At 50.6% G+C, this 17,727-nt stretch overlaps 1 protein-coding gene across 1 annotated transcript in view; it reads left to right on the forward strand.

Moving 5' to 3' along the window:
* The window catches only part of POLE (DNA polymerase epsilon, catalytic subunit), a 55,092-nt gene that overhangs the window by 26,158 nt on the left and 11,207 nt on the right, over positions 1 to 17,727 (forward strand). The window contains exons 26-39 of the mRNA XM_058656684.1: positions 1,276 to 1,490; positions 4,129 to 4,231; positions 6,529 to 6,732; positions 9,898 to 10,110; positions 10,277 to 10,486; positions 10,631 to 10,774; positions 13,859 to 13,999; positions 14,087 to 14,240; positions 14,313 to 14,419; positions 14,627 to 14,803; positions 14,892 to 15,115; positions 15,254 to 15,474; positions 15,779 to 15,983; positions 17,285 to 17,458. Coding sequence (XP_058512667.1) covers positions 1,276 to 1,490; positions 4,129 to 4,231; positions 6,529 to 6,732; positions 9,898 to 10,110; positions 10,277 to 10,486; positions 10,631 to 10,774; positions 13,859 to 13,999; positions 14,087 to 14,240; positions 14,313 to 14,419; positions 14,627 to 14,803; positions 14,892 to 15,115; positions 15,254 to 15,474; positions 15,779 to 15,983; positions 17,285 to 17,458 — 2,492 coding nt within the window. The remainder of the gene's footprint in view (positions 1 to 1,275; positions 1,491 to 4,128; positions 4,232 to 6,528; positions 6,733 to 9,897; positions 10,111 to 10,276; positions 10,487 to 10,630; positions 10,775 to 13,858; positions 14,000 to 14,086; positions 14,241 to 14,312; positions 14,420 to 14,626; positions 14,804 to 14,891; positions 15,116 to 15,253; positions 15,475 to 15,778; positions 15,984 to 17,284; positions 17,459 to 17,727) is intronic.

Raw genomic sequence — 17,727 nt, forward strand, 5'->3', positions numbered from 1 at the left:
GCCTCTGACAAAACCCCAAGGCTGCCTTAGCACAGGTGCTGCTAGAGTTACAGAGAAGAGGAAAAGCAGGGAGGAAGATTTTCCATTCAATGATTCATTCTCTAGGCAGCTGCAATGGTTGGAGCTGAGCCGATCTGAAGTCAAGAGTCTGAAGCCTCTTCTGGGTGTAGGTTCCCAAGGCTTTGGGCTGTCCTCGACTGCTTTTCCAGGCCACAGGCAGGGAGTTGGATGGGAATTGGAGCAGCCAGGATATGAACCAGTTACCATATGGGATCCCAGCACATGCAAGGCGAAAACTTTAGCCACTAAGCTACTGTGCTGGGTCCCAGCATTGTAACTTTTAAATGTAAATTTCAGCAGCAGTAAATACACTCACAGTGGGGCCAGTGCAATGGCTCAATTGGCTAATCTACCTTCAAGTGCTGGCATCCCATATGGATACTTCCCATCCAGCTCCCAACTTGTAGCCTGGGAAAGCAACAGAGAATGGCCCAAGTCCTTGGGACCCTGAATCCAAATGGGAGACCCAGAGGGAGCTCCTGGCTCCTAGTTTGGATATGCTCAGGTATGGCCATTGTGGCCATTTAGAGAGTGAACCAATGGATGGAAGATTTTTCTGTCTCTTCTTCTCTCTATGTATCTTATCTGCCTTTCATTAAAGATACATCTTATTTTTTTGACAGTTATTTTTTTATTTAAAAGAACGACGCAATAGAGATCTTCCATTGGCTGGTTCAGTCCCACAGTGACCTTAGCAACCAGGTCTGGGTCAAGCTCAAGTCAGGAACTCCATCCACGTCTCCCACCTGGGCAGTAGGAATTCAAGTTTTAAACCATTACTGGCAGCTTCCCAAGCACATGAGGGGCGAGCTGTATCACAAGTGGAGCAGCCAGGATCCCAGCAGCCGGTGGTGTTTTGAGTGTCTGCAGTGGTAGCTAAATGTGCTGCACCACAACCCCACCCACCAGTTCAGCTGAGAGCTGAGCTGCAGTGTCTGGCCGCCCCTGCTGGAAAGCAGGCCTGCCGTGGGTGTGCAGATTTGCTTCTCCACAGTCCTCAGTTTCCTTGTTTGCCTGTATCCGTGTTCTAGTATTGGTGCTGTTGCCTCATAAATGTTTCTGGACATTTTGTGCAGATAATGAAACTATGGTTTTAAAATATTGCAGTGTAGTAGAATGGAACAGCTCACTGAAAGCACAGCGCCTGCTTTCAGTTTCCCTAGCCAGAGAAGTGTGTGACCCTGAAGGAACTGCTGTGTCTGCCTCCTTCCTCAGGCTGCCAACATGCCAGATTCTGAGCTGTTCGAGCTCATCTCCGAGAACCGGTCCATGTCACGGAAGCTGGAAGACTACGGGGAGCAGAAGTCCACGTCCATCAGCACTGCCAAGCGCCTGGCCGAGTTCCTGGGAGACCAGATGGTCAAGGACGCGGGCCTCAGCTGCCGCTATATCATCTCCCGAAAGCCCGAGGGCTCTCCTGTCACTGAGAGGTGAGGACTCCTGGCCGACTGGGGCCTCTTGAGGAGCTCCGGCTTCTCTCCACAGAGAAGAGCTTCCGTGGAAGGAACCTGGGACAGTTAGGCATTGAAGCGAGGCAGGGAGGCCTTGCTGCAGCCTGGAGGGATGTAGAGCGCCCAGAGAACCTGTCACAGGCTTGGGGAGCTCTCCTGGGTGGCCAGGTGCCATCACTAGGACAAGTTCTGGTTTTGGGCAGGACCGAGATCCCTCATTCCTCCAAGAAAAGTGCAGGTGCCCTGGTGGGCATGTTCTTGAGTGCCAGACCAGTGGCATCCTCTGGCACCTGAACATGTCCAGAGCAAAAGCCAAGTGTTCCTGCTCGTCAACAGCTTCTGAGTCCCAGGGAAGACTCCAGGGCATACAGAGGCTGGAGCTGTGCAGGGACTGCAGGAAGCGAACTGTGCCGTCAGTGATGTGTAGTGAAAGAAAAGATTCTCCCTGGGGTGATTGTGGTGGGAATTGACAAGATCTCAAACCCTGACTTGGCTGCATAGGGAAGCTGAGAAGAGACTAGAAAATCCTAACCCTGTCCAGAAAAACCAGAGGCTACTGTGGCCTTCACTTTGTGTCCATAGAGCCTCTGTGACATGTCCTGATGGCACCTCATCATAGTCCTTCTCCTGGCCTGTGGTCTGCTGTAACCAGTGAAGTGTGAGAGAAGAGAGGAGAGTCTAGAGACGAGATCATGCCCATAGGGAAGTCCCTAGTATACACTAGCGGGCGAGGAATTTATAGCACTATTTGGAAAGATGTTTTTACTCCTTGAAATCACAGATTCAGAAAACATGTGAGTTGAGAGTTAAGAGAGAGTGGGTAAGCTGACAGACTGAGTTCATGCCATGTGGGCAAGTGAGGGTCCTGTTGCCTAGAGAGGGACATCAAGAGCATGGAAGGTGAAGGATGCGTGATTTACCTGCTGCCCGGCCTTGTTGCATTGTGTTTAGTACCAAATTTGAGACCATCAGCCAGAAATGAATAAGGAACCTCCTCTGGTCTCCCATATGGAGACCATCCTCTGTTGCTTTCCCAGGCCATAAGCAGGGAGCTGGATGGGAAGTGGAGCAGCTGCAACACAAACTGGTGCACATAGGAGATGTGGTTGCCACAGCGGAGGAGTGGCATACTACCCTGCAGCAGCAGCCTTACCCCCATCTTATTTTGCAAAGAAGGGAAAGGGTGCATGTGGATTTGTGTTGTGCACTGTTTGGATACTTCACAACAACAATGAAAAAACATTTCCTCCAGTGGAAAAAAAAGAATGTGGCACTTGCCAGTTGCTTTGCTAGTGACATGAAAACTGGCTTACCCTTCCAGGAGCCTGGTTGGTTCATTTGTGATTTTGAACAGCATCTTAGCACTGGTTACTGAATGTGTGAGTGCATAACTTACCTAAGGACATTAGTAGACAGCTGTGCGACCAGGAGCTGTACACTGAGAGGGCAAATTCCTAGTGATGGAGACACATACATGAAATGAGTCTTGTGTTTGATAGAGCATTGAGTAATTCCTAAACATTGCAAACATGGACAAGGTACGGTTTGTGCAACACATTAAATCAAAGTACAGTTTATTACATAGGTTATAAATCTTGTGTCCTTGTACAATTGAGAATTAGAATTCAGGGCAGATGTTTGGTTCAGACACTGCGCAGGATGCCTGCACCCCACGTCAGAGCGCTCCGCTTCCAATTCCAGCTTCCTGCTTACAGGCCTCAGCGGCAGTAGGTCCTCCTCTTCCATAGGGGACACCCGCACCGAGTCAGGCTTGGGCTCAGGCTCAATGTGCGCAAACCCATGGATGGAATATCTGTGACTCTGTCAAATAAATAAAAACAAGGTTGGTTGGTTTGATTGTTTTAGGTATAACTGGGCACGATAGCTTTATGGCTAAATCCTTGCGTTGGCACGCACCAGCATCCCATATGAACAACAGTACTTATCCTGGCTGCTCCACTTCCTTCCAGCTCCCTGCTTGTGGACTGGAAAAGCAGTCGAGGACAGCCCAAAACCTTGGGATCCTGCACCCGCGTGGGAGATCTGGAAGAGGTTCCTGGCTCCTGGCTTTGGATTGGTTCAGTTCTGGCCATTGCGGCCACTTGGAAAGTGAACCAGCAGACAGAAGATGTTTCTCTGTTCTCCTCTCTGTATATCTGCCTTTCCAATATAAGAATAAATAAGTCTTTTTTTTTTTTTAAAGATTTATTCATTTTATTACAGCCAGATACACAGAAAGGAGGAGAGACAGAGAGGAAGATCTTCCATCCGATGATTCACTCCTCAAGTGGCCACAATGGCAGTGCTGAGCCAATCTGGAGCCAGAATTCCGGAGCCTCTTCCAGGTCTCCCACGCAGGTGCAGGATCCCAAGGCTTTGGACCGTCCTCGACTGCTTTCCCTGGCCACAAGCAGGGAGCTGGATGGGAAGTGGGGCTGCCGTCATTAGAACTGGTTCCCATATGGGATGCTGGTGTGTTCAAGGTGAAGACTTTGGCTGTTAAGCTACTGCACTGGGCCCAATAAATAAATCTTAATAAAAAAAATTATGACAAAATAACATTATAACTGGACTTACCATGATTTTTCATTGAGTGTTGTGCCTTTTTTCTCATCAGGGCCATCCCACTTGCCATTTTCCAAGCAGAGCCTACAGTAAGGAAGCACTTTCTCCGGAAATGGCTTAAGAGCTCGTCTCTTCAGGACTTTGATATTCGGACAGTGAGTGCCAGAGTGCTTTCCTACTCTCAGATGTCTCATAGTGGTGGACATTTGGTCCAGTTTTTGTGGAAAATGCACCTGTTGGAATCTGTGGGTTCGGGCCCTGGCTCCCTGCTGAGGTGTGCCTTGTAAGCAGCAGGGACTGGCTCTGTAATTGGGTCCTTGCCACCCATGTGGGAGACCTGTATAGCGTACCACGAGCCACTGCAAGCATTTGGGAAGTGAACCAGAGTGTGGGAACTCAAATGGATCAAGTTTCTACAAAACGGCAAGCTATCAAATAAAATGAGTTACAGTAGGTCTTTAAAAAAAAAAGTTCAGAAGACCGATTAGAGCAGAATGTAGCTGCTCAAGCCACGTTGTTTGTCTGGAGCCGTTACTCTTGGCTTCCTGCCTCCTGATAGGCAGTATGTGAGGAAATTAATGATTTAGGGAGAAACTGAAGAAGCTGAACCTAAGGAAGGCACTTGAACTCGTCTCTCAGACCAGCTGAGACTTAGCCGCCTGCTGGAACCTGTGGGGGTCACTGATATGCTCTTGCCTCAGTTTCTTCCTCTCTGAAACGGGGCCTTTGTATCAGAATTTATAGACGTGTAAATAAAACATGAACTGTATAGCAATGTTCATGTTTTATTTGTTTATTTATTTGAAAAAGAAGCAAACTCCATCCACTGACTCACTCCCCAAATGCCTGCAACAGCCAGCACTAGGCTAGACCAAGGACAGGAACCAAAATCTCCATCCTGCTGTCCCATGAGGGTGTAGGAACCCCCTTGAGTCATCATCTACTACTTCCACAAGATACATTGGCAGGATACTGGATCAAAAGTGGAATCCGTGGGCCCAGAGTGATGGCTCAGTTAACTCATCCTCCCCCTGTAAGCACTGGCATCCCATACCACTGCTGGTTTGTGTCCCCGCTGTTCTACTTCCCATTCAGCTCCTTACTTATGGCATGGAAAGCAGCAGGAGATGGCTTACTTAGGACCCTGCACCCATATGAGAGACCCAAAGGAGCATCCTGGCTCCTGGCTTCAGATCTACTCAGCTCTGGCCACTGGGGCTATTTGTGGAGTAAAACAGTGAATGGGAGATATTTTTCTATGTCTCCTTCTGTCTGTAAATATGCCTTTCTAATATAGCTTTTTAGGGTCCAGCACAATAGCCTAGTGGCCTTGCATGCACCGGGATCCCATATGGGTGCTGGTTTGTGTTCTGGCTGCCCTACTTCCTATCCAGCTCCCTGCCTGTGGCCTGGGAAAGCAGTGGAGGACTGCCCAAAGCCTGAGGATCCTACACCCACGTGGGTGACCCAGAATATGCCCCTGGCTCCTGGCTTCGGATTGGCTTATCTCCGACCGTTGTGGCTCCTTGGGGAGAGAATCTTCAGACAGATGATATTCCTCTCTGTCTTTCTTCCTCTCTGTAAATCTGCCTTTCCAATAAAAATAAATAATTTCATTTTAAATGCTTTATTAATTTACTTGAAAAGTAGAGTTAGAGATCTTCTACCTGCTGTTCACTCCCTGGATGGGTGGGGGTGGGGCCTGCTGAAGCCAGGAGTCAGGAACTTCCTCCAAGTCTCCCCTGTGCACAGGGGTCCAAGATCTTTCTCTCTGTCTCTCCTCCTCTCTGTATGTGACTTTCCAATAAAATTAAATAAATCTTAAATTTAAAAAAAGAAACTCCCTTATAGAAAGAAAGTGGAGGTTAAGCCCCGCAGGTGACACTGGTATCCCATGTGGGCACCAGTTTGATTCCTGGCTGCTCTACTTCTAATCCAGCTCCTTGTTAATGACCCTGATCATTTATTTTATTTGAAAGTCACTTACAGAGAGAGGAGAGAGATCTTCCATCTGCTGTTTCACTCCCAAAATGCTTGCAATAGTCTAAGCTGATCCAGATCCAAAGCCAGGCCCTGGAGATTCCTCCCATGTGAGTGCAAAGACTTGAGCCATCCTCTGCCACGTCCTCAGGCCACAAACAGGGAGCTGGATCAGAAATGGAGCTGCCAGACACAAACTGGCACCTCTGTGGCATGCCCGCTCCATAGGTGGAAACTTAAGCCCCTAAATCTTTCGTTAAAAAATGAAAGAAACGAAACAAAGCAAAAACAGCAAGAGGAAGAGCCAGAAGTGGAAAGTAACAAGTAACTCTTGGCCCATTGCCCTACCTTGTGCCGGCTGCAGCACCAGCAGTCTGATGTGGAATGCAGCAGGCCCTGGCCCAGTACCCGGCCTTGTGCTGGCTGCAGCAGCACTGGTAGCTGCTGCCATTGCCCTCTTCTGTCCACTCAGATCCTTGACTGGGACTACTACATCGAACGGCTGGGCAGTGCCATCCAGAAGATCATCACCATCCCCGCCGCTCTGCAGCAGGTGAAGAATCCTGTGCCACGTGTGAAACACCCTGACTGGCTGCACAAAAAGCTGCTGGAGAAGACTGATGTCTACAAGCAGAAGAAGATCAGCGAGCTCTTCACTCTGGAGGGCAGGAGACAGGTAATGGACTCGGGCTAGGACAGCCCAGGCCATGTCCCTAGATTGGGCAGGGTCCTTGTAGCACTTTTAACAATCAGGTGCTAAAAATCCTCGCACTACTCTCTGTCATAATGTGCAATAGTCACGGTTATAGGGTGAAATTTTTATAAGATTTATTTATTTATTTATTTGAAAATCAAGGTTACCTAGACAGGGAAAGACAGAGAGCTCTGCCACTCAATAATTCATTCCCCCAATGGTCCCAGTGGCCAATGCTGGGTCAGGCTAAAGCCAGGATCTTCAGGGCTCCCACGTGAGGGCCACCCTTCACTGCTTTCCCAGGGACAAGAGCTGGAACTGACCCAGTGCTCATATGGGAGTCTAGTGCTGCAGGTAGCGACTTCCCCAGCTACACCCCAGCTCTGATCCCTTACACACCTTTATACTTTACTTTTTAACTCCCTCTACTATTACTCATAATACTTTAATAAAGTTCTATCAATTGATAGATTGAGTAGGTTGTAAATTAGTAAAAATAATGGGATAGACACCATGGTGCTGCAGTGAAGCCACCACTGAGTGCCCTATTTCCGTCCAGTCACCTGTGATCCAAGTTCTCACTAATGTGTCCTTGGGAAGCAGTGTGATGGCTCAGGTACTTGGGTGCCTGCCATCCACATCCTGGGTGTGGGTGGAGTTTGGGTCTCCAGTTACTCTGGGCTTTTCAGGAATGAATCAGCTGATGGAGAGATCTCTGTGCCTTTCAAATAAATGAATACAACTTTTTATTTATTTGAAAGGCAGATTTACAGAGCTGGTCCTGAGCCAATCCAGACCCAGGATCCAGACGCTCTTTTGAGGGTTTCCCATGTGGGTGCAGGGGCCCAAGCATATGGGCCATCCTTTGCTGCTTTCCCAGGCACATTAGCAGGGAGCTGGATTGGAAGTGGGGTAACCAAGACTTGAACCAGCACCCATGTGGAATGCTGGCTTCACAAGTGATGATACCCCAAGTGTTCCAGCTCCAGCCCCATTATGTCTTTTATAATCTGAACCAGCAATGACAGAATTATAAGAGTTTTGTTTGAAAGGCAGAATGACAGACAAAAGACGGAGACTTAGATTCGCAGCTTCAGCTCACAGATGGCCACAGCAGCCAGAGCTGATCCAGGAAATCCATCTGGGTTTCCCATGTGGATGGCAGAGGCACTAGAAGTTGGGCCATCAGTGTTGCCTTTCCAGAAACAGCAACAGGAAACTAGGTCAGGAACATGCCAGCGTCACAAACGTGGCTTCATCCACTGCTGCCAGCACAGTGCCACAGAGGATGTCTGGGTCTGGGAGGCCTGTCGTTCAGGAAAAGCCAGGAGGTGCTGCCCTGAAGGTGTGCTGCTCTCCCGGGGGTCAGCCCAGGGCAGGCTCTCTCCCCACTGCCCGTGTCTTCCACCATGCTCAGTCCGCAGGACTCCTGTTGAAACCTGTCTCAGCTCGAGCCCCAGCAGAGAAGGCAGAGCACACTGTGAGGCTTCAGGAAAACACCAATGGCAGCCATACAGGAGTTACAGATTTTTTTTTTAAAGATTTTTTTTTTTTTTTTATTACAAAGTCAGATATACAGAGAGGAGGAGAGACGGAGAGGAAGATCTTCCATCCGATGATTCACTCCCCAAGTGAGCCGCAACGGCCGGTGCTGCGCCGATCCAAAGCTGGGAACCAGGAACCTCTTCCAGGTCTCCCACACAGGTGCAGTGTCCCAATGCATTGGGCCGTCCTCGACTGCCTTTCCACAAGCAGAGAGCTGGATGGGAAGTGGAGCTGCCGGGATTAGAACCGGCACCCATATGGGATCCTGGGATGTTCAAGGCGAGGACTTTAGCTGCTAGGCCACGCTGCCAGGCCCCAAGTTACAGATTTTAATACTGACCTCAGAAAGGACATCTTGGGCCCAGCACAGTAGCCTAGTGGCTAAATCCTCACATGCAACTGCCACAATCCCATATGGGTGGCGGTTCTAATCCCAGCTGCTTAACTTCCCTTCCAATTCCTCACTTATGACCTGGAAAGGCAATCAAGGACAGCCCAAAGCCTTGGAACCCTGAACTCGCATGGGAGACCCAAAGGAGCCTCCTTGTTCCTGGCTTTGAATCAGCTCAGCTGTGGCTGTTGCAGCCACTTGGGGAATGAGCCAGCAGATGGGAAATCTTTCTCATATCTCTCTTCTCTGTAAATCTGGCTTTCTAACAAAAATAAATAAATCTTTAAAAATATATATCTATATTTAGAAGAAAGATTTGATTCAGATGTGGGAATGAAGTGCCCTGAGTCTGGGGCAGTAGGACAGAGGGAACAGGTGTTAAAATGTTGCATTTCTTAGGAGACCTGTGCACAGGCTAAGCAGCCACCTGCTGTGCTCACATTCCATTTCCCACTGCTCCAGCTTCTCATCCAGCTCTCTGCTCGGGGAGGGGCGCTGGGAAGCCTGCTGCCCGTGAGGGAGATCTGGATGGAGTTCCAGTCTCCTGGCTTCAGCCTGGCCCAGCCATTGTGACTGAATCAGTGGATAGGAGATCGATCAGTTGATTCTGTATGTGTAGCTCTGCCTTTCAGATAAATCGATCTTGGGAATGCATATGAAGGAAGCGTAGTAAAATGAAACATTTGCTCACTGGTGGTATTTGAATGACATTTGCTCAGCTACCCTATTGCCTTCCTCTTCCCTATGAAAAATGAAAAATATGGGCCCGGGGCTATAGCATAGCAGTTAAGGTCCTCGCCTTCAACGCCCTGGGATCCCATATTGGCGCCGGTTCTAATCCCGGCAGCTCCACTTCCCATCCAGCTGCCTGCTTGTAGCCTGGGAAAGCAGAGGAGGATGACCCAGAGCCTTGGGACCCTGCACCTGTTTGGGAGACCTGGAGGAAGTTCCTGGCTGCTGGCTTCAGATTGGCGCAGAACCGTCTGTTGCGGTCATTTGGGGAGTGAATCATCAGAAGGATGGAAGATCTTCCTCTGTCTCTCCTCCTCTCTATACATCTGCCTTTCTAATAAAAATAAACAAATTTTAATAAGAATGAAAAATGTTACATAGGTCAGCATTCCATTTCAGGTACTACGTTCTGTCACATTTTTAGAAGTAGAATTCACCAGACAGGAACTGAGGGCTAAGGTTCAGTTGTGTCTTTGTAGGTTATGTTGGCACAGGTCTCTGACAGCAGTCCAAGGCCAGACACTCCTGACATGGAGGACTTTGGCCTCCAAAAATTGCCCTCCTCAGTGGTCCCTGTTGCAACCAAGAGGAAGCGAATCCTGTGGGAAAGCCAGGAGGAGTCTCAGGACCCAGCATTGATTGTGCCCTGGCAGGAGATCTTGGGGCAGCCCCCTGCCCTTGGAAACACCCAGGTAAGAACGGGAGATAGCATTCTGTCTGCAGGCATGGGGACCCCAAAATGTGTCCTGGGCACTGGAGATTGAGAAGGGCCTGTCTTCTGGAGGCATTGGGAAGTGTCCCAGGCTCAGGGAGCTGCTGTTGTAACACACGCCATCCCTGTGTCCCTCGTCTGTCCAGGAGGAGTGGCTGGTCTGGCTCGGCTTCCACAAGAAGAAGTGGCAACTGCAGGCCCGGCAGCGCATGGCTCGCAGAAAGAAGCGGCGTTTAGAGCCAGAGCAGGGTACTTCGAGGCCTGTGGCTGTTCGAGACGGGCCTGCCACGGGGCTGGGGAGCTTCTTGCGAAGAACTGCCCGCAGTGTGCTGGACCTTCCGTGGCAGATTGTGCAGGTGTGACCTGAGGACAGCTTCCCCGGAGAGCTGGGGGTGGAGAAGAGGGCTGGCCTTTAGTTTCCCAGCGCTCTGCGCACCTGAGAGCCTACACCCTTCTGCACCACGTGAGGCTCATGTGCCTCTGTCCTGGGTTTCCTTCAGATCAGTGAGACCAGCCAGGCTGGCTTCTTCAGGCTGTGGGCCATCATTGGCAGTGACTTGCACTGCATCAAGCTGAATATTTCCCGTGTGTTCTATGTGAACCAGCGAGTGGCCAAAGCAGAGGAGGGGCCTTCGTATCGAAAGGTAGGTAGAGCAAGGGTGGATTTTGTTTGTTGTTTGTCTTTAAAGCTTTTAAATCTTGTTGAAAACGGCTATGGACTGCACATCATCCTCCATGAGCTGCTGCTCCAGCTCCTACTTTGGTCATCTTCAGCCTTGTACTGTGTTGGAGTTCCCTGATTCCATAGCCCCAGAAGCTAGATTAGAGGAGCCCCAAGCCAAGGCTTCTAGTACTGCTGACACTCTCCTCCAGTGTTGCCATATCCATGCCATCGTCCCAACAGCCGCAGGCTCTTTGGCTGTCTTGGACTCGTCCTGTGGAAGTTCTTCTCTTCGCTTCTTTGCCTCTTCACTTCCCTCCTCATCATTAGACCCAAAGAGGTCAGTGTCATCATCCTCTATTCTCTACCTTCACTTCCTTTAGTGTCTTCCACATCCACGGGGCCTTTACTTGCCGAAAGCTTCTCCCTCCTAACAGGCTGGCCTTCTCCTCCTGGTCCTTTATGACGCGATTCTGCCAGCGGAGGGCATGACACAAGTGAGCAGGTGGCAGCCGAATGCAGCTTCGGACACTGCCACCTCTGCTTGTGTTGGCACATAGCCCTCAACGTAGCTCTTGTCCAACAGGTTAGTCGCTGAGTACATGTCAGCAGGCAGGACTCTTCAGATCTCCAAAACCCACGGTGGCAGCCATACCCAGGAACTGCAGACAGCAGAGCAGAAGAGCAAGGGTGTTGTTAGTCACTGGGGTGGTATCTGCGTGATGAACAGCCACGGGCACAGCTGGCCTAGAGGGTGTAGCTGTGTGGACATGAGCCCCTGCTGCTGCGTCCCACATAGGGATGCGGGAAGAATGACCTGAAAGATATGGCCGAGTGCTAGGCCTGGGTCACAACCAGAGTCAAGGCCCAGCTGCAGGGACCACAGGTGTTGCCCAAGGAGCTGATGTCTTCCTGTCTCCATGCAGCATGGACTTGTTAGAAAGCACAGACCCTGCGTTCCAGAGATCTCCTAGGGTTTGTGTGTGTGTGTGTGTGTGTTTCTCTCTTTTTTTTTTCTTTTTTTTTTTAAGATTTATTTATTTTTATTACAAAGTCAGATATACAGAGAGGAGGAGAGACAGAGAGGAAGATCTTCCGTCCAATGATTCACTCCCCAAGTGAGTGCAACGGCCAGTGCTGAGCCGATCCAGAGCCAGGAACCTGGAACCCCTTGCAGGTCTCCCATGTGGGTGCAGGGTCCCAAGGCTTTGGGCCATCCTCGACTGCTTTCCCAGGCCACAAGCAGGGAGCTGGATGGGAAGTGGAGCTGCCGGGATTAGAACCGGCACCCATATGGGATCCCGGGGCGTTCAAGGCGAGGACCTTAACTGCTATGCTATAGCCCCGGGCCCATCTTTTTTTTTTTTTTTTTCTTTTATGTTTTTTCAGGTTGAGTAATTTCTTTCGGTTTGTCTTCAAGTACACTACTGTCTGTTTTCTCTGTTGAGTTGGACTTATCCAGAGTTTTTTTTTTTGTTTTTTTGTTTTTTTTTTATCAGATACTATTTTTGTACTCAGGTAGTTTCCATTACTTTGTTTCTCTTCTGACAGTCTCCATTCCTTTCTAGGGTGTAGCTTACCTTGGCATCCTGAGCTGCTGGGGTCTGGTCCCTCCAGGGTTGGCATCTGGTGGTTTCTTTCCCCCGTGAAAATCGCCCTTTTCCTGGTTAAGAGATTTTTCATTACATCCTGGACATCCTAGGTGGTGTACTGTAGGACTTCGGGTATTTTTGAGACTTGTTTAGCAATGGAGTTTGCTGTTGTTTTAGCAGGCAACCAGCCCAGTTAGTTGTAGGCCACAAGATCTGTCCTGCTTTGTGCAAAGCTCCCAGCAATCAGACCATGTGTGCACAGCCTGGCTGGTTCATGCACAAAGTTAGGGTACTCCTTCACCAGGTCTTTCTCTTCTTTCAAGCCCCCCAGAGGGCTTTTTTCTTAGTTCTCTGACCAGAAAAAGATGGTTTGAGTTTTTGCCTCTTGCATACTCAAGTTACACCCAGGCAAGAAAGGCGGGAAAGTCAATTAAGAAACTCTCCCAGGGACTGATGCCGAGTTCTAGCATGTAAAGCATAGCTGTTGTGACCTCTCAGGCTGAGTCACTGTTAACAATGCCTGTATCCCTCGGGAAGTCCTGCTTTAAGGCCTAAATCCTGCTTCAGGTCCAGCTTCCTATTAACACATATCGTGGGGACAGCAGATACTGGCTCAAATATTTGAGTCTTGCTACCCACAGGTGGAGTTTGGGCTCCTAGCTTCAGCCTGGCTTGTCCCAGCTGTTGCAGGCATGTGGGGAGTGAACCAGCAGAAGGACTCAATCTCTTGCTCTCATTCTTGACTTTCAAATAATTTTTTTAAAGATGTATTTATTTTTATTGCAAAGTCATATACAGAGAGGAGGACAGACAGAGAGGAAGATCTTCCATCCAATGATTCACTCCCCAAGTGACTGCAACGGCCGGAGCTGTGCCGATCCAGAGCCAGGAGCTTCTTCTGGGTCTCCCACGCGGGTGCAGGGTCCCAAGGCATTGGGTCTTCCTTAACTGCTTTCCCAGACCACAGCAGGGAGCTGGGTGGGAAGTGGAGCTGCCAAGATTAGAACCGGCGCATTCAAGGAGAGGACTTTAACCGCTAGGTTACCATTCCGGGCACCCAACATTTTTAATAAACTTGTTTGCTAGGCAGAGTGATTAGCATTCTACTTTAGATAACCACATTCTATATCAGAGTGCCTGGGTTCAAGTCCCTGTTAGTTTCCAATCCAGCTTCCTGCTAAAATGTCCCGGGGGGAAAGCAAATAATACTGAAGTGTTCAAATCCTTATTAACCGCATGGAGACCTAGGAGTTCTGGACTCCTGATTTCTGTCTGGTCCAGTCTCTCTCTTCTCCCTCCCTGTCATTCACTCACTCACTCTGCCTTTCAAGTAAATAATAAAGTAATAAAATGTATAAAGCTATGTCCCAAGGTTGGGAGAGAGATGGACACTTCTGTGGGCAGTGGAGTGTCTGTAAAAAGGCATTTACCTGCCCAAGCTGTATTGTAAGGTCCGAGCACTGCATTGTCACCAGGTGAATCGATTCCTTCCTCGTTCCAACATGGTCTACAATCTCTATGAGTACTCAGTGCCAGAGGAGCTGTACCAAGAACACATCAACGAAATCAATACCGAGCTGTCAGCACCAGATATTGAGGGTGTCTACGAGACTCAGGTACCTGTTTCCCTGAAGAAAGAGGAGACCCACACGAGGATGGGCTGGGGCACACCACCCCACAGGTTGTCTCTCCGCTTCTGCTAGGTTCCTTTGTTGTTCCGAGCCATTGTGCAGCTGGGCTGTGTGTGTGTCGTCAACAAGCAGCTGGCAAGGCACCTGTCAGGCTGGGAAACCGAAACCTTTGCTCTGGAGCACCTGGAAATGCGTTCTCTAGCTCAATTCAGCTACCTGGAGCCAGGTACAACCCACTTCAGCTGCCCTGTCCTGAGGTCAGCTTGGGGCTCCAGGTAACGGCCGCCTTCTTCTGTAGGGAGCATCCGCCACATCTACCTGTACCACCGCTCACAGGGCCACAAAGCACTCTTTGGGATCTTCATCCCCTCACAGCGCAGAGCGTCTGTATTTGTGCTGGACACGGTGAGTGCCCAGGTCCATAGCTGTTGTGCAGCCTGGGGCAGACAGAGCTGGGGAGGTAGGATGTTCTTCTTCGGCCCGCTCAAGGCCTCTGCCCACAAGAGCCTGTTATCACTGACTTAGGAATAGGGTACAAAACTGGGTAGATCCAGGCACTCCTGCTCCATAATAGGGGAGGAGGGCAGGAGCTGACACAGCTGTGCTCTGCAGGTGCGCAGCAACCAAATGCCCAATCTCAGTGCGCTCTACTCAGCGGAGCACAGCCTCCTGCTGGAGAAGGTGGGCCCCGATCTCCTGCCACCCCCAAAACATACCTTTGAAGTGCGCGCAGAGACAGACCTGAAGACCATCTGCAGAGCCATACAGCGTTTTCTGCTCGCCTACAAGGTGAGGGTCCCTGGGGTCCTGCTATGCAAGGTCACCCCTTTCCCCAAGGCTGGATCAATCCTTCTTCTCTGTTTCCCCCACCCTCCAGGAAGAGCGTCGAGGGCCTACCCTAGTGGCCATCCAGTCCAGCTGGGAACTGAAGCGGCTAGTAGGTGAGATTCCTATCTTGGAGGAATTCCCACTGGTACCTGTACATGTGGCTGACAAGATCAGCTATGGAGTCCTGGACTGGCAGCGGCATGGAGCCCGACGAATGATCCGACACTACCTCAACCTCGACACGTGCTTGTCCCAGGCCTTTGAGATGAGCAGGTGAGCTGAGAGCCCATGCGCCAGGGTTACCTGGCCCTCGCCATCCCCCTCACAGTGGGTGAGGAGTATTTGGACAGGGCAAGCCTAAGCCATCTCTGGCCATGACTTCCCCCCAGATGACGAAGCACCCTTGCCTAGGTACTTTCACATTCCCATTGGGAATCTGCCAGAGGACATCTCCACCTTTGGCTCTGACCTCTTCTTCGCACGCCACCTCCAGCGCCACAACCACCTGCTCTGGTTGTCTCCTACAGCCCGCCCTGACTTAGGCGGGAAGGAGGCTGACGACAGCCGCCTCGTCATGGAGTTCGACGATCAAGCCACAGTGGAGATCAACAATTCAGGCTGCTACTCCACGGGTGAGTGGGTGGTGGAGGTTGGGGCACAGAGCTTTGACCTGGTATTCCTGCCACTTTGTGACATGTTCTTGAGGCAAGAGCAACTAGTAATAAGGCTTAACTCAGTTTGTAAGTCAAGACCTGAGGCTGGCAGGGGTTCTGGGATCAGGGGCCAAGATCTTTGAAAGCCATGAAGCCAGCCAGTGTGAAACACAAGCGCCATGCCATGACCTCACTAGGTGGCACTAACTGCCCTTGCAGTGCTGTTGGCTGAGTCAGGCCCCGTGGTGGCCCAGTGTATGAATGGGATGTGTCTCCCTTACAGTGTGTGTAGAGCTGGACATGCAGAACCTGGCCGTCAACACCATCCTTCAGTCTCACCACGTCAACGACATGGAGGGGACTGACAGTGTGAGCGTCAGCTTCGATGCAGTCGCCCAGGCCTCCCTTGAGGAAATGGTCACAGGCATTCAAGCCACCAGCACCCCAGCCAGCTATGATGAGACTGCTCTCCGCCCCAGCACATTCAGGTGCTACTCCAGCGCTGCCCCTGAAGGACATGGGAGCAATCCTGGTCCTGCTCTTGTTTCGGGAGCTGAGCCCAATGGCCAGGCTTCCCCTCTTTAGTCCATTGTTTTGTGGCCCTGCACATGTTTTCCCTGGTCACAGGTAACCAGTCCAGGTACCGCCTTCTGACCATCCTGCAGCCAGAGGTATTACACAAAGAACCTTCTACAACCGTGGTTATTTCATGGAGTGGCCAGAGGTGTTCTTGGGGTGTCTACAGTGAGTTGAATTGTTATCAGTGCCTGGTGCTTGGGACATGCCAAGGACAATCCCGCTGACACTAATGGCAGTGAGCCGTGGAACTTACAGGAAGTAGCCAAACACTTCTGCTCCATCTCAGTTCCCACAACAGCCCCACAAGGTGGTGCCAAAATTAACCATTTCAGAGATGGGGAAACACATTGTAGAGGCTCGTGTGGTTGTGACCATGCCTCCCTTAAGAGCAAGGGTTGGCATTCACCTCAATGTAGAAGTCTAGAACAATCCTCAGTCACTACTGTTCCCACAGGAATGGGGGAAGGGACTCATCCTTGGGTGAGGCCAAGGAGTCCCTGATACTGGACAGGAGTCGTCCTAAGTGACTTCACCAGGGCATTGGGGATATAGTTGGGGCCTCCACATTGTGTTGGGATTGTAGCTGGCCCCAGTGAAGATCCCAGCTCTCCATCTGTGGGGCAGTAGACTGGGCTGCAGCTCAGAACATTGAGCAGCCCTAGCCTGGTGAGAAATGCAGCCTTGCATATGGCTGTCTAAAAGTGCCTTTTCCCTGGTGGGTGGCATAAGGCTCAGGCATCTGGGAAGTGGTTTATACTGGCAGGTATCTGGCCGTTGTTCTTGTGTTCGTGTATTCTGGGGAGAAGCCAGCCTGGATGGTCCAAGGGAAAGCATGTTCAGCACCCCAATGCAACAGGAAACAGTCCGAAGAGTTCCCCTGACCGATCCAGGGCAGGGAGGGCAGCTTTCCTCTATTCAGATCAGACAGGGCAAGGGAAAAAGGAGGGGCAGCTGGCAGTGTGTATGAGGAAACGGGCCAGTCCATAAGTGGGTGAAGGGTTACTCAGTCCCCTCCTGCCATACCTGAGCTTTTTGGGTGCCATGCAACAAGCATGCAATGTCCCTTTAAGGAGTTGTATTTAGGCCAAGCTACTTTGGAGGTAAACTGAAGAGAAATGACTATGAGAGTGAAGAGATGGGATTAGAGGAGGTGAGGATAGAGGGAACACAGCCAATGGATCGGTGGAAACTCCTCCCACCTCCCTTTCAGGATTCTGAAGAGCATGGTGGTGGGCTGGGTCAAGGAGATCACGCAGTACCACAATGTGTACGCGGACAACCAGGTCATGCACTTTTACCGCTGGATCCGGTCACCGTCATCCCTGCTCCATGACCCTGCTCTTCACCGGACTCTGCACAACATGATGAAGAAGCTTTTCCTGCAGTGAGTGTGCTCCTGGGGCCGGGGGCCGGGCTTTACCACCTCTGGGTGCTAGTGCTCCCGGGGCCGGGGCCTGGGTGCTAACGGCTTTGCATGCTGGGTGGTGTGAGGGTGGTAGAGGTGGTGCCTGAGTCTGGTCACAAAGCTTGTGATGAGGGCTTGTTACCACTTTAGCCTCACTAATGAGGCTCATTGCCTGGCTGGTGGGAAGAAAATGCCATGTCGTTGTATTCCCAACTTGCTGTCCTTGTTATGAACAAAAGTGAACTTTT

This window comes from Ochotona princeps, chromosome 29 (assembly GCF_030435755.1).
Source record: "Ochotona princeps isolate mOchPri1 chromosome 29, mOchPri1.hap1, whole genome shotgun sequence".
NCBI classification, from domain to species: domain Eukaryota; kingdom Metazoa; phylum Chordata; class Mammalia; order Lagomorpha; family Ochotonidae; genus Ochotona; species Ochotona princeps.